The sequence below is a fragment of the Plasmodium inui genome (genome assembly GCF_000524495.1).
Source record: "Plasmodium inui San Antonio 1 unplaced genomic scaffold supercont1.8, whole genome shotgun sequence".
NCBI classification, from domain to species: domain Eukaryota; phylum Apicomplexa; class Aconoidasida; order Haemosporida; family Plasmodiidae; genus Plasmodium; species Plasmodium inui.
The window spans coordinates 968,016-983,522 of record NW_008481842.1 but is presented as its reverse complement, the minus strand read 5'-3'; the positions used below and the strand labels follow the sequence as shown (position 1 = coordinate 983,522).

The 15,507-nt window shown below is 43.1% G+C and overlaps 2 protein-coding genes across 2 annotated transcripts; both read left to right on the top strand.

Moving 5' to 3' along the window:
* Positions 1-5,814: 5,814 nt before the first annotated feature.
* Positions 5,815-6,244, top strand: C922_02476 (hypothetical protein; the record flags this gene model as incomplete). Its single annotated transcript, XM_008818075.1, has 2 exons — positions 5,815-5,975; positions 6,106-6,244. The coding sequence occupies 2 exons, from the start codon at positions 5,815-5,817 to the stop codon at positions 6,242-6,244; spliced, it is 300 nt and encodes a 99-aa protein (XP_008816297.1).
* Positions 6,245-9,408: 3,164 nt separating this feature from the next.
* C922_02475 (hypothetical protein) lies at positions 9,409-10,740 on the top strand (the record flags this gene model as incomplete). The annotated part of the gene is made up of 2 exons (XM_008818074.1): positions 9,409-10,236; positions 10,426-10,740. 2 exons carry the CDS (start codon positions 9,409-9,411, stop codon positions 10,738-10,740), a joined length of 1,143 nt encoding a protein of 380 aa, XP_008816296.1.
* Positions 10,741-15,507: the final 4,767 nt, after the last annotated feature.

Here is a 15,507-nt window from a genome sequence, read left to right as displayed (position 1 = left end):
ACTAATATATAAGGAGTAAATTTTTCGCGACCATTATTAAGTATGTGAGAAGGAGACATTTCTCTACAGTAGCAATGCATAAACAGTAGGAAAATCCGGGAAGTCCCTATAGTGGAGTCGTCAAGATTTAAAGCAGGAGGGACAATAATTTAAAAAGAGATATTTAGTAAGAGATAATAGGGTGGATGCAACGGTATTTTTGGAGGAGTTCCAATCACTAAGCGTTAGACATATATAAGGGAGAGAAGATGCCTGCGGTATATTTGTATTAAATGTAAAAATCGGACTTACAACAGCTGTTTACTGGATAAACATATGTCAAGGGTAATATTCTATGTAAAACAGTGCTGTGTGAGGAGGAAAATTGTTTAAGATAATACAAAGGTTTAGAGAGTCGAATTCCTTGAGGAGGATGGCAGTTGTAAGAATCATACCATTTCACCAATACACTGGCTTCTAAAATAATTCCATTCCAGGAATACTCATATACCAATCCTAAGGCTATTCATGCTGTATAGGAAACTGAGGGAAACTATCACTAAGAAGGTGTTCAACACACCGAGGGTGTTTATATATAGGAATAACTTTTTATAGGCGAAGTAACACTCTAAGTACAGTAATACGTCGTGAACTGTGATTATTCCCTCTCAATATTATTGTAATATAGATTCAATAATTATCCGGGTACTCTTAAGAAAGAATGATTACGAAAGATTTGCACACTTTCCTTAATGTGTAGTATTTTCCTCTTAACAAGACTAGAAATCGATGGGGTACTATTAAAATATAAAAATTATGTAAAATGAAAGATTAAACTTGTTATACCCTAAGGAAGAATAGGGAATTATAGAAGGAATACAACTATATAGAACCAGCTGTTCGTCGTGGAGAGTTACGAATAATAATAACATGAAACGAGCCAAGGGGATAAAGTGAGAATAAGAATAAGAATACACATAAGATATTAAAGAATCATTAATCTAAGAGGGAGGGAGCAACCATATTGGAGCCGATGACTATAATAAAATGTATATACGAATACAACTGAAATATTTGAGAAAATTATCTACTTCAAAAAACGGAAGAGGATATATGTAACACCATATAAATAAACCAGAAGCCAGTGGGCATATAAACATGAAGATCAAAGTGGAAATGCCTAGGAGGACAAGTAAATAATTAATACATACAGAAGACATAACACAGGAAGAGAGGATACAGGGAAGGATGCTCAAGAGATGAAGATTAGACACTAACCCCAAAGCATAGGACCCAGAAACACATTAGAGGTGACAAATAAGGAATAATGTGAGCAACAGATCTTTCCCTCTGACGAAATAGATATATGAAATCGGGGGTTTCATGTTTTCTAACATATAAACAAAGGAATAAGCACAGATAATATCTTGAATCTATGCTGAGTCCATGAAGTATAATAAGTCGTAAAGTAACTTCATTTTTGTGTCTATCTAAGACTATAGAGGATGCTATAACAGGTGTCTCCTTATTCACCACAGGGGGATGTAAGGTGATAAGTGATTTTCCTCACCCCTTTTATGCATAAGAAAGTATGAATACATAAGATGAATACCTTCCTCTAGTGACATAAAAACATGTCCTATAAAGGAGTCTTACACCACCATAGAGTTATGAGATTCTTCTGAAAAGTGAGAACAAGTCTATAAATACATGATCATTTTGGCAGTGATATGGTTTTCATATGAGTATTAAGTGTAATGATATATGGGCATATAAGCGATAATAGAAAAGTTCCCTCCCTTAAGAATGAGTCAAATAGTTTTATAAACATATTGTCTGTTATTCCCCGTGATTAATTAACCGGAATTTTCGAAAGAATTCGTGAGTTGTTTTGGGGATCATCCGAATAGGCAGGGGACTATTTATGTTTCGACAAATTATCATAATATACATTTACGCCCCAGGTGGCAAAGGAATAACTGTTTAAGTAGCTGGATACAGAATGTTGTGGCTTATATGATATTTTCTTTGCTATATAACATATCATGAAGGATGAAATAAGAGGAGCTGTCGTGACCTGCTAAGCAGTAAATAAGCAAAAGGATATAACATAACGTGGAGACATCATATAATGGTTAGGAATTTAGTGATAAGACATAGTGTATATTAAAAGAGAAACAAACAACAGGACAAGAACATGGAAAGGAAGAAGAGAAAGGAGCACTATGAAGTTTGCGCCATAATAAAGTAGATTAAGACGTACGCGCCCATGAATAGGGACAACCGGTGTGAACCAGAAGGAACAGTAGAAAAAACAGAAGAGCCAAGTAAGAACAGATATCAAGGACGAACACAAAGAAAAAATATGCACGCTGGAGAAGGTATACTGGGCCCTATGAACGAAGAACAAGTATGGAGATGAAAATAATAGAGGGATGTTTAAGATAATCAGTATATAATAATTAATGAAGAACTAAGAGAAAAAGAAAAGTCCACCAGAAGGAGACAGAAGGAAAAAAAAAACGAACGGAGCAGGAGGAAAATATCGGAATTTTTGGACGGGTATACCTCTGCAGGGATAAACCGTAGGAGAAATATACCATCAAATATTATGACTTACCGAAAGACTAAAACACCGGAACCAACAGAGTGCCCACCCCACCGAAGGCACCAAAGAGGCAAACAGCGATAAATCCTACAAATTTAGACATGGGCGAAGATGCAGATATCCTTACGGGCGATCATGCAGGCAACGAGGAATACAATACCCTAATTAGCATTGTATATTATTAGAGGAATAAGAAAAGGAAAGAAGGGACCACCCAGTAGCAATGCAATACAGCTAAGGGTAATACTGGTATATATGGGACAGGGAAGTAGGGCGAAGTAAACCCTTGGAGGTGTGGAATGAGTACCAGTAAGTATATATAAAGGGGCAAGTTAACAGAAGTTCAATAGAGAGTATATGAAATCCTTATCCCAGATAGGATTAGGAAAAGAGAGTACCAGATCATAAAAGAACAGACCCTGATGGCGTTCACACACGAGGACGCGCAAATGGCTATTATCGGATGAAATAAGGCTGTATGTATACAATAGAGAAGTAGGGAATAGCCCAAAAGGAGTAATTCATAGAAGTGGGGAAGGAAAAGCAAGACTTATAGTATAAAGGAACAGCAAATGACGAAGAAACATACAATACCACCAATAACGGAAGGAATACCGAAGGAACACAAAGGAGAAGAAGTGAAGTAAAAGTAGCCGCCAGACCTGCCAAGTGGCAGAAGTAGCTGTAAGAATCAAGGGGCAACTAGATGATAACCTTATTAATGGAAACGAGGATTCCGTAAGGGAGTGTAGTACAACAAGCAACTAAAGTCACAAAAGGTCAAAGTGACTCAGAAACAGGAAACGGAAGATTCCAAAATCTGGGAGAAATAGTTCCGAGGCCGTAATAAATTACAATTCCATCCCACACGGATAGAGAAATTGGCAACACTGGAATCAATAAGGAGATCTCAACTGATTGGAGAAATTGAGTGCAGCTCAACCGCAACAAGGGCAAGTATGCAACAGATCTGGATATGAACCACGAAAGGCCAAATACTAAGCTGAACCATATAAAAAGAGACTAAGGAACCGTAAAGGAAGTCTAACGACACAGAGAAGCTCACCTGCAAGAGATTAGGAAGATTAATGCCTGAACGCCACGTGCAAAAGTACCAAAAATAGGGAACAGATGAAGAACAGCCCCCCCCAAAAATAGTACCAGAAGGTGGAGCAGGTAACCTCAGCTATAGAAAAACCTGACTGACGGGTGAAGTGGTCACCAAGATAGAGTAAAGCAACAGCTCTCGCCGAAACAAACCCAGGGGTTAAAAAACCCAAATCCCAGGAACCCAATCGAAGAACAACAGGAACCCACCAGAACGACTAGGTTAAGTGCTTAACAAGATACAGAAAGAACAGCGGAGTCTAGTGCACCATACAGGAGAGGGTACATAACCAAGCACTATAAACCACCAAGCACGCCTGACAATAACGAGAAAAATAAAATCCAAGAGAACCAAGAAGGGAATAACACGGGGAGAAGACTATAAACAAGCCCAACCAGATAAGAATCTCGTAAGGACAAAAGGCATCCAACACTCCCAAAGGAATACCCGTGTATAAAGGGAGAGAGGTCAACCAGTACCACAAAGAATAATGAGGAGAAGTCAAGCGGCGGAGCAGTATAGGGAAAGAGGAAAGAACAGTAAACCCCGAGAAAAGACAAAGGGAAATACGACTAAAGAATCATAGCAGCGAGCCAAAACACTTAAAAGAAAAAGGAAATTGTATCACAACCGGGAACTCGACAAAGGGGTAACAAGATAACCAAAGTGCTAAAAAACAAAATAAGGAAGAAACATCATGTCCCACAGCCCCAGATCATACGGATAGAAACCAGACAACACCAGGCCGGGAAATAATCTGGATTCTTCCATGCATAAACTCAGGAAAGGATACCAACAAGGGCATGGGTAACTCAAAGCCAAACACAAGTAGAAGAATCTCCCAAAACTCAGCGCAGGAACCCGTTGTATAACGTTAGGAGTATATGAGCAAACAGTATACAACCCCAGAACAGTAGGCGCAGGAAAATTAATCGAAGAGGTATGTCACCAGCAACTGAGGCACTCAAAATCCGAAGGTGTCCGCACCTAAGACGAAAAAGTATCAGAACGAAAGAAACTCGTCAAATGAAAAGCAGGAATTTCACACCGACCGAGGGTAATATAAGAAGGACGGACCCCAAAAAAAACAACCGAAGTAGAAAAATATATGCAAAGAACAGGCTCACAGATAGAAGGGAGAAAAACAAGAGGAAAAATTAGTTCCGGAAAGATGTGAATGAACAAAGAACCTCGTACAGTCATAAGCACAATAAGAGGAACAAATGTCAACCAGAAAAAGTTGGCGCCAAAAAAGTATAGGGAAAAGTTCTTCCTCCAAAGGAAACGGGCAGCTCAGACACAGCTGAGAGTTTCCTAGAAAGTACAGATAATAGACTTAGAGACAAACCACAAATAACAGAAGTTAGAAGAATAAGCAAAGCCCAGACACCCAGGCAGAATGGAGCCGTAACTCCACTGTGGAAGTTAACTGTATAGAACATGTCAACTCCCACTCCTAAAAGCCGAAGAATAACCTAAAATACCAGCCCATAAAAGTCATACAGGAGAGGCCTACATATTACTGATACAGAGGCAACTATAAAAAGGAACAACGGAAGGGGGACATATCCAACAGTCAAGCAGAAATACAAGCCGAATAGTTAGGGACAGAGATCGAAACCGCCCCCTTGAAAACGAAAGGAAGCAGGCCAAGCCTCGAAGGGGAATCCCCCCCGGACGGGGGGGAAAGGGAAGCAAGGAAGCAAGATAAATGAAATTCAACTAGGAACCCCAACTAAAAGGAAACAATCCAGGACACAACACTCGTGGAAGATGAATCTGGAACAATTACCACAAACAAGTAATCACAACAAATGAATATGTAAGCACTGGAGAGAACCCACGTTCAAGGAACAGGAAAGTAATTACATCGGAGGGAACTATCAAAATAGACATCAATTACGCAGTGGGAAAATCAACAAGAGGCGCCTTCCTAGGCCAGAAACTAGCAACAGGAGGAGACGAGCAAGGAGGGATAAGGAAAGAAGACAGCAATAGGACAGGGCTGGACACAACAACGAAAGAAGGACAACTATCAATTCTATGGACAATAGTCGGGAAGTAATAGACATCAGCAGAACAAACAGAAAGCAGACCGAACATAAGGCGGGGTTAGAGAATGAAAAACCAAAGAAGAAACACAGGCTCCTTAGGGCCCGGGCCTAGGGCAAGAAACCTCCCCAACCGAAACCACCCAAGAAGGGATAACCCACAAAGAGTAAGCGTGGGGAGTCCCCGACTGACAGAGACAGTAGAAGATACAATCAGAATAAAAGCCGGGTCACGTGAAGTTGTAAGAACCAAGACACCGGAAAAGGAGGATTTATCTATGAAGGTCTAGACAGGCGAAGAACATCGAATAAGAAACAAATCTAGGACCAAACGGGGATATACCGAGACCCCTCCCCAGACGAATAATCATCAGAGGCAAAATTCCCAAGAAGGAAGACTTCAGAAAGGCAGCCGAAGGAAATCTAAATATAAAAGTGACCAAAGGAGTCAGATCAGACGAGTTAGGACAAACGATGAGGGAAAAGCGCCAAGCCTGAAAGGATGATATGACACACCAAGAAACGAGACCGAATGTTTCTGCAACCCACAAGAGATCTATAGACGGAAAAGGCACCCAAGAAAGTCGAATCAAGGAAGAGGAAAAATTGGTCTCCACTGAGACACGGCAGCCACCGAAGCAAAAGTCAGATAAATCCGGCGAATTATCTGACCCCCTTACGAAATAGGAACAGGAAGAGAAGAAGTAGGAGCTAAATTCCTTGCAGAGGGTGTAACTCTGAAATCAAACGGAAAATCAAGAAAGGGATTTTCCCAGCGACAAGTGAAGCAGAAAAGGCCAACCACTAAGAGGAAAGGAGAAGAAAACACACAAGGAACTTGTAGAAAAGGCCCATAAGAAGCAATATGAAAAAGGAAAAACACGTTATAAACACAAAGATTCCCCAGAAATAATGCCCACGGAAAAACAAGTCTTGGGGACAAGTCACAAACCCCCTAAAGAAGGGAGCCCGCAAATGAGAACCAAAGAGAAATAGTAATCAGGGCAGGAACGGAGACCTCTGCCCTTGAAAAAATTTGCCCAAAAAGGAAAAGGAACGAGAAAAAGGAACGAATAAAAGAGAAAACCACTAGAACAAACAAAAAACACAGAACCAAGCTCAAGACCAGTAAAAACAGGCGGCTCACATCCGAAGATAAGGGGGAGACAATAAATAAAGAGGAATCTGAATATTGATTAGGGGACCCCTCAGAGGAATCAACCCAAGCAGCAGAGTTGCGGAGCTAGCGGACGAGGAAATGAAAACTTCCGAACCCCCCAGTGAAGCAATAAATATCCCCCAAATAGTCAATTTAAGAAATCGAGGAATGATATAAGAACAGACTCAAACTGGCCCAAAGAAGGGGGCCGAACCAGAGACACAACCGGCAAGTCCAAGGAGGGGACAGTGAAGCAGGCCATACCAGATTCCACCACCACCCCCAAGTAAAGAGAGGGGTAAGATAAATCAGACGACTGAAAAGGAAGCCATCCCAAGCCTCAAATGGGGAATAGATATATAATATCTAATAAGGAAAGAAACTCCAAAGGCCAAGATAGGCACTCCTAATCCGAGATAAGAGCTCAGGGGAGAAACTACGTATTAAGAAACTCAGGAGGGAAAAGGGGCAGAACCGGGGTGCAGAGCCCCCAGAACGACAACCCCGAACCGCAAAACGAGCAACAAGAAACAATTGCCAAAGGAAGAAAGCGGAAGGACAAAAGAAAAGAGCCCAAGGTGACATAAGGACGGCAAGGTCCACTCTGACCTAAGGAGGCGAACGGGACAACATCGTAGTAAGGGGGATTACCAATAGCCAGGACTTCACACAGGGAAAATTCCTCGACGCAGAAGGAAGGAATCCCCAAAGCAGAAATCCAAGCCGAAGCCACAGCCCCAAAACCTGAGGACGTAGAGGGGTAAACACGGGTAAGGAGGAAGGGGCAGGGAAATACCGAACAGGAATCATCAATAGACAACCAGGGGATAACAGGCGTAGAGACGAACCAAAGCAGGAGTAGGAACAACAGAACGAAGAAGAATCGCGCAGGGGAAGAAACGGGAGCCGGACAATACATGATAATTCATGAACAGACGAAGAGCCACTGACTCGATGCAGACAGGGGGCAGGAAGGAGCAGGAGAGGAACTCCTCGGGCACAGAAATAGGGACTCCAACCATACAAGAGCTCTGTAACCTGCGAGAAACCCACAATCAGGAGGAAGCAAAAATTAAGTAGGGCGAGAACAAGCAAGACAAGTAAACGACAACTCCAATACTCGAGGCAACAGGGAAAGCCGAACAAGGCGATTGCGCCCAGGGACGCCAGATAAGGACGTCGAGAACATTAATGAAACACAAGAGGGGGAGAAGAGGCTCAAAACCACCACACCTGACCGGTATGAAATAATCAACCAATGGCGAGAAATTCGGGGCCAGAACCAGAGGAAACTCAAGAAACAAGCGAGGATTAAGGAGGCGGGGAGTGCCATGTTCAACCCGATGACCAAACCAGGCAGAGACGAAGAATAAGGAAGGATAAGGAAAAAGGGAACTCAGAGGGCAAGTGACTGAGAAATAGGAAGGACGGAACCAGAAAAGAAGAAAAACGGAGGGACAAAAAACAAAAGGCAAAAACAGGAGGGACCAACTCCTCCCAATAAACAAGGGATCGATGGAGTCACCGTTGTGAAGGAAAAGTAAAGGAGGGGAAAGAAGAGGAGAAGGGAGATGCAGTGTTTATTATCACCGAGGGCAACGGAAGCCAGAGACGAACCAGGGGGGACAAAACTTGCACAACGGGAAGTCCAACTAGACCGTAAGGGGGAGACAGGTGAAGAAAAGGAGAACCACATATTCCGGGAGGTGAATGGTCAAACCACCGAGGATCCCCCACGCAGCCCGCCAACAAAGAACAGCCCGGAGCTCAAGGACACCCAAGATGGGAGGAAAAGAACACAGGGACAACATCCATTCACTAGTCCCACCTACGAAGATATAAACGTCAACTAACGTACACAGAACAAGTAAGGATTCATCTAAGCCAGGGCAGAAGACAAAAACATCAGAGGGCGGGTTCCGTCCCAGAACGCCCGCAATACGGGACAAAATCCAGCAGCGGGCAACCTCCGGTGCCACAGTATGAAGTTATCAAACCAGGAAAAATAGTTGACCACTAGAAGCCGGTGAAGCTCCAAGGATCCAGGCGAAGTATCAAGAGAGTATATGAGGAGGCACAGAGGGTATTAGAGAGACCCCAAATAACAACCACATGAGCAGAGAGGGGAACTCCCGAATAGGAGGTAAGAGAGAGAGAGGACAAGTTTCGCAGTCAGAAGGGACGAGTCGAGACATAGAGGCCCATGCGGGGGAATGAGAGAGGGAAAGCCAGGGAGGAACCCCCGATGAGGAGGGCAGGAGAAAAAAGAGGAAAAGGAGAGGACAAGGAGCAGAGGGCCTCCGGAACGAGAGCCTATAAACCCTCAAAAGAAAAGCGGAGAAGAGGAGGTACGGATGCAAAGATCTAAGGGGCAGGGGGATTATATCGAGCTAGAAACAAAGAACCCAGAGGAAGGACAAAAGGGAAAAGTGAACCACAGAAGAAACCGTACAGTAAAGAGGAACAGGTACCCAAGAAGAAGGCGAAAAGGGACCCCCCAGAGATGAGCGGGTTCAAGTTTGAGCAATACATACAGGAACTATGGGACCGAGCCAGGTGCCAAGAGCCCGACAACAGGGATAAGCATGAGGAATGGGGCATCTGTCGTCTAGCAGGAACAAGAGCAAGGAATAGGAGGCCAATAACAAATGACCAAAAAATATGCAAAGAGATGAACAATTACCAACCCACATGGGGCGAAAGAGTAAGAAGTATAATGCTATGCAAGGCCCTAGAAGTATGGATGAGCCAATTGAGGCAAGAACCAGGGAACAAAGTCGTATGGCACGAACACAAGTGTAAACCGGAGGAGACAGGATGCATACAAGGACTGAGGGACCAAATAAAATGTCCCATGCATCCAGAAGAGGAGAAGTGGAGTCAACTATATAGTTGGAGTGAACTATTCAGCCAGAACCCATACGAACGGAATCTTAGGATATGCATGGATATAATGACAATTTTACTGAGGGTATTCAGCCGTGCCGCATATAAAAAGGAAAGCTGGCTTGATGGCGAGCACAAGGACCTGTGCCAACAGATCTATAAATTCCTAAAAAACTGGGCAGGCGACCGAGTGGCTCAGAAGATTATGGACGAGTGGTTTACCCCAAGCATGAAATCTAGCCCTAACAACAAATTTCCTGTCCGAGGAACAACAACAGTGGACACTATATGGGCCCCATTTTTCTGGCAAATACAGAGTCTAATAACAAGCGTACAATGTAGGTGGGAACAAGAACAACAAGAGTATCGAACAGTTTGCCCCCACCTAGATACTCAGGGATGTGATTTAACAGAGGAAGAGGAGGACGAAACGAAGAAGGAAAAGGTAAGAGAACAGGCGCCCCAGGAAAAATTCTACAGGCCAACAAATTCCGCAAAAGGAACGCGGAACATATAGCAGGAGGCAACCCCCAAACAAGGAAGAGTCAGGGGGAGAGTGAGGGCTACTGGATGAGCGAACCACAGAGGAATGGATCATTTCGTCTAACGTCAAAATGTCTTTCTGAATGTGTAGAAGCTACAGGACAGGAGGGAGCAATTAAACAGGACACCAGAAAAGAACAAGATCAAAAACTTAGAGCAAAAGGAGAGGGAACAGGCCAAGATGATCAGAGGTATACGAGAAGAGACAGGACTAAGTATAGGGAAGATATTTGGGGGTCTGATTCCTTTGACAGTCCTTCTAGGAACCAGCGTGTATGTCTATAGGAGGGTCTTCAGGAAAACTCCCCAGACAGAAAGAAGTCAAAGAATGAACAGCGCCCAGCGGGCTAAAATAGCTGCAGAACTCCAACAGAAGTTACGGACAATAAAATACCAGAGCCTCTAGTGAGGGAAGGCGGTGTAATAGGCCCCCCCGAACGAAAACTCCCCCAGTCACAGAAGAACCGGGGGAATATGGCAACTGAGCAGCAGTAAATTAGGTAGCCTAAACTAGAGCAAAAATAGGGGAATAAAAAAAATACACCTAGCCACTTATTCCGCAGGAGCTACACAAGAGTCGATAGAAGCACCAACCAGAACAGGAGGGAGAACGGGGCAATCAGGACCCAACGACTCAAACGGGCCCACCAAATAACAGAGAGGATCCACATCAGAACCCCAAAAAGAGAAGGTAGTCTCCCCGCTACGGACGGTCAGAGGCGATTAACCAGGAGAAGGGCCAAGACCGACAGTGAGACACAGCCCTCCCGATGATATGGTTGGGGTAATGACTCCTCCTGTGACCAAGAGGAGAAACTCGGTCAGCACGAGGCGATGTGCGAGTTGAAGCAAGAAATTCTTGACTGAACTAGCTGCGACGGAATATTCGAATCCGAGTGGACACAAATGACGCGGAACAATGACACGGGGTTTCCGGAGCAGCGGTGGGGGCTTACTTTTCAATGGGGAGGAAGAGGATGGCAGTATAGCGTGGAGGGCTGAGAATGTGGGGGTTGAATCCCCCCCACTGAAGCCACCGCTGCGCGGATGATGGCCCGCCCGGGAGTAGAGGATATGCGCTTGGCCAAGATTCTGAAGGAGTAAAGTAACGGCCGATGAGGTGGGACGGATTTCGTGGGGGAGTGTCAGGTATAAGGCGGGAGCATATAGAGTCAGGGGGGGAATCTGGGGCACTAGTTGTCCAGAGTTTGAGATTCAGGGTTTAGGGTTTAGGCTTCAGGTTTATTTCTTTAGCGCTTAGGTTTCGGGTTTCGGCTTCAGTTTCTAGGGTTCAGGGTTTCGGTTTAGGGGTGATGGTCTGTGGTTCATGTCTAGGGTCTATGTTTTAGGGTTTAACGTTGTGGTACAGGATTCAGGGTTAGCTTCCACGGTTTAGGGTTCATGTTTAGGTTCACGTTTCATGGTTTAGTGTTATGTCTAAGCTTTAGCTTCCAGTTTCTGGTTTAGGCTCCAGGGTTTCCGGTTTAGCATCCACATTCTGCGTTTAGGGCTTAGGGCCCATGTTATATCATTACTGTTTACGTCGTGGGGTCTTGATTTAGAGCTTATGGTCCAGGCTCCGCGGGGTGTCTTTAGTTTCATGATTCAGCTTCAGGGTTCAGGAATCAGTCTGTAGGGTCCAGGTTTAGACTTTAGTGTTCAGATTTTTGGTTTGAGTTTCAGGGTCTATGAACTATGCTCTATCTTTCAGGTCAGAGGCGGTCAGGTTTAGAGTCTGCCATTTAGGGTTCAGTCGACAGGGCTTCAGTGGACAGTGTTTCAGATTTTAGTCTTTTGAGATTGGTGCTTAAGGGTTTCGGCTCAGAATTTTAGGGTTTAGCTTTTAGTGTTTAGCTTCCAGGATTTAGGGCTTATTGTCTAGTTTTCTGCATTTAGGCCTGATGGTGTGCCCCTATGTCTTATGTTTAGGGTTCAGATCCGATTTAGCGTTTACCTCTAGGATTTGGCGGTTAAGCCTTAGGGTCCATCATCTGTGTTTTAATTCTTAGTCCTAAGCCCCTGGCCTTGAGATCCCTCTGTTCTTCGGGGAGTTTGTAGGCCCTACGGTCCATGATCTACTCTTAAGTTCCCCGGCATTAAGTTTCACTTCCCATCTTGTAGGTTGCCGGGGTTACTATTCCTTTTTCACGCTGTAGGATCCTGCCCTTACTTCCCCCTGGTTATTTTTCCTGCGTCCGATTCCCAGGGGTATGGAGTCCTCCTTAGTTAATTCTCAGGAGGGATGTTATTGGGCGGCGTGAAATGTCTTATATAACTTGGGGATTTAATCCCAATCTAAAAAATAACTAACAATACCTTAAGCCTCAGAGATGGGAAATGCACAATGCCATGCATATCCCAATCATTGAAGAGGAAGTTATCGACTTCTTAGACGAAATCATAATTAGAGTTTGTTAATATCCCACATAATATCTGTAATATCTAAAAAAATGATTAGATAAAGGGATTACCTAAGTTTCCTATAATTCCTCTTGGATTGTCTCTTAAATAACCACGGAAAACCTTAGGGATTATTGGAATACAACTATATACACTTTGGCCTGTATCACTCCCTTGGATGATAGAGAGAGATTTCTTACGTCTTTTCTCTACAATGCCTGGGATGTTGTAGGGATGACTATTTTCTCTTCTATTCAGTAGGACTATGTCGTAAACCACCTGTAGCTAATAGAATACCCTGACCCTCTATGAAATATCATCTATACATAAAGGACCCGTCTGCTCGACCTCTTCGTGTATTCGTTCCTTCTACCTCAGTTTGCTTCAAGCGTGTGGTTTCCTTAGGAGAAAATTGTTCCTGCACCATTAATTCTGCGCACCGGAGGATTTTTACATAAGTGGTAGATGAATATCCAACATGATTACTCCATAAGGACAGGGATTTTAGATACAGTTCTTGCTATAGTCCGTATAAACATACCTCCTTGGCAGATAAAGGAATATTGTACCGCTTTTGCTTTTATCCCTCTTGCACATAGGGCTTTATATATATTAAATATAGGTATATATATATGGAAACCCCCCTTCTGCCGTTAATTTTCCTCTACTGAGAGCAGTTGACTTGGGACATGGCATGTTGTAAGAAGCCTACTATTACCTGTCTTGTTATGGAATCGTTCTTCTCTGACGGTTTGCATAGCTACCTGATTTGTTGTTTCCGATATTCACCACTGACTGAAGGAATGGATTAAGGCCTCTACATAACATGAAGGGGAGATGTGTCATATCAGGAAACTGCTATGCACATCATAATATTAATTTTCCTTCATTGAGCAAAGCCAGGGGCGCAAGACAAATGAATCTTGTAAATAAAAATATCCAAGGATCCTATATGCCCCCTTTCTCCTGTGAGGCAAAGGAAAGAAAAAAAAAATATAACGCCCAGATAGGCTCCATTAAGAGATAAATTTGCATTCACTGTACTAATTAATGTATTTTCGAGGAGGACCCAAAAGGAATAAGTGTTCAATCTGCAATATGTTGTGATACAAGGATGCTTCAAGGAATGATGCGGCCGAATGGGTTATATAGTGAGAATTACAGTCGCATACACGATGTGCAGAGTGGCAAATTTGAAGTACAGTATCTGCCACTTCCTTGCCCATTCTCTTGGAACAGATATCCGCAAACGGTTTACCTCTTCTTTTTTAATATCTTCCCTGATCTCCCTATTCATAAGTAGGATGTCCTCTCCAAGTTCAGAGAACTCCTGTATTTTCATGTCTCAACTCAATCTGAGGGCCGGCGTTATATAGTAATCACCTTTCGAGTTCTGCACCAGTATTCCCTAATATCTCTTTCTTAATTGATGATAAAATCCTTGGGCTTTCAGCTTCCTTAGAGTTACAAACATAGGGGACCCTGCCATTTTTTTATGAGGTCAACTTAATTCATAGGACACGCTACAGGGACATGTTTTTTGTCGGATATGAAATCATTCCTGAGTATATATGTTAACTACTTCTCTAAGGAAGAGCCAGAGTCCCAATAATAAAAATATCAAGGGATAACACGGCCGCTTCTTAGGTGTCGTGCAAAAGATCGCGGTCTGTTTGGTGTAATGCCAGTAAAAATGATTGGAAAGAAACGCATACGAATGAAATCAGAAGTATCCGGAATAAATTATAATGATGTAACAGATATTTATGGAGCCATATGAGAATCATTCACGATTATATATCGTTGTATTAATGCATCCAATGTGAGAATGCTCATAATACGAGTTTGCTCCGCCGTTGTCTTCCTCCTTCGTTTTACCAAAGAGTACGAAAAACACAAGACAGCAAGAAGGGAAAGTAACAGTGTCGAGGGGCCAAAAAGGAATTAAAACATCGTTCCTGATGTCAGCAAAACAGAGATTAAAAAGGAAGTCACCTGTTGTTCTTAATATCAGCATAGAAAGAAAAGATAAAATATGTGGGGACTTAACAGCAGAGAGCCTGATCGGAAGTGAAAACAGAAACAGAGCGTGTGATACAGATGGGAGGGGGCATATAATAATTCCACTTATAACCCCTCATAGAAATCCTTCCTGAATTCTCCTGATCCGTACTTTTATAAACACCAGAACTCTCCCCTTTAGAAGTTAATAGAATGCGACCTGTGATTTTCCCCTTTGGGAGACATAAAACATACTCCTGATCAGCTTGAGGAAAGTAGATCCCAGAGAGGAGAAAGAGACATCTGTCGTCATGACACGAATAAATTATATAGCCATCTTAGCTTGGTATACCAGACTCTGATTCCAGGAGATGTATTGAGGTTAAGTAATGAGGCATCCATATAGCTATATAGGTTTGCAGCATTCCGGAGCTACCCAGGACCCCCACAACATGGGGGCTCCTTACTTCTAATTCTATATACAACAGGAATCGCTCTATAACAACCCTATTAAAGTGAAACTAAGAGTAGGGGCTTACTCAGGGCAAGATACCATGTTACAATACGACACACAGTGGAAATGTGATATAAATAACACGATTAAAAAAAAGAGGGGACTAATTGTTCAATTCATGAAGGGGTTTTGGGAGTTACCATCCTCCTTCAACAATGGAGTCGCCCCGCTATTATTACAACATAGCAGTGAATAATAATCAGTCATTGTTTTGGAACAAGTTGCTGAGATCTTGTCTCACAGGGATTTCTTCACGCG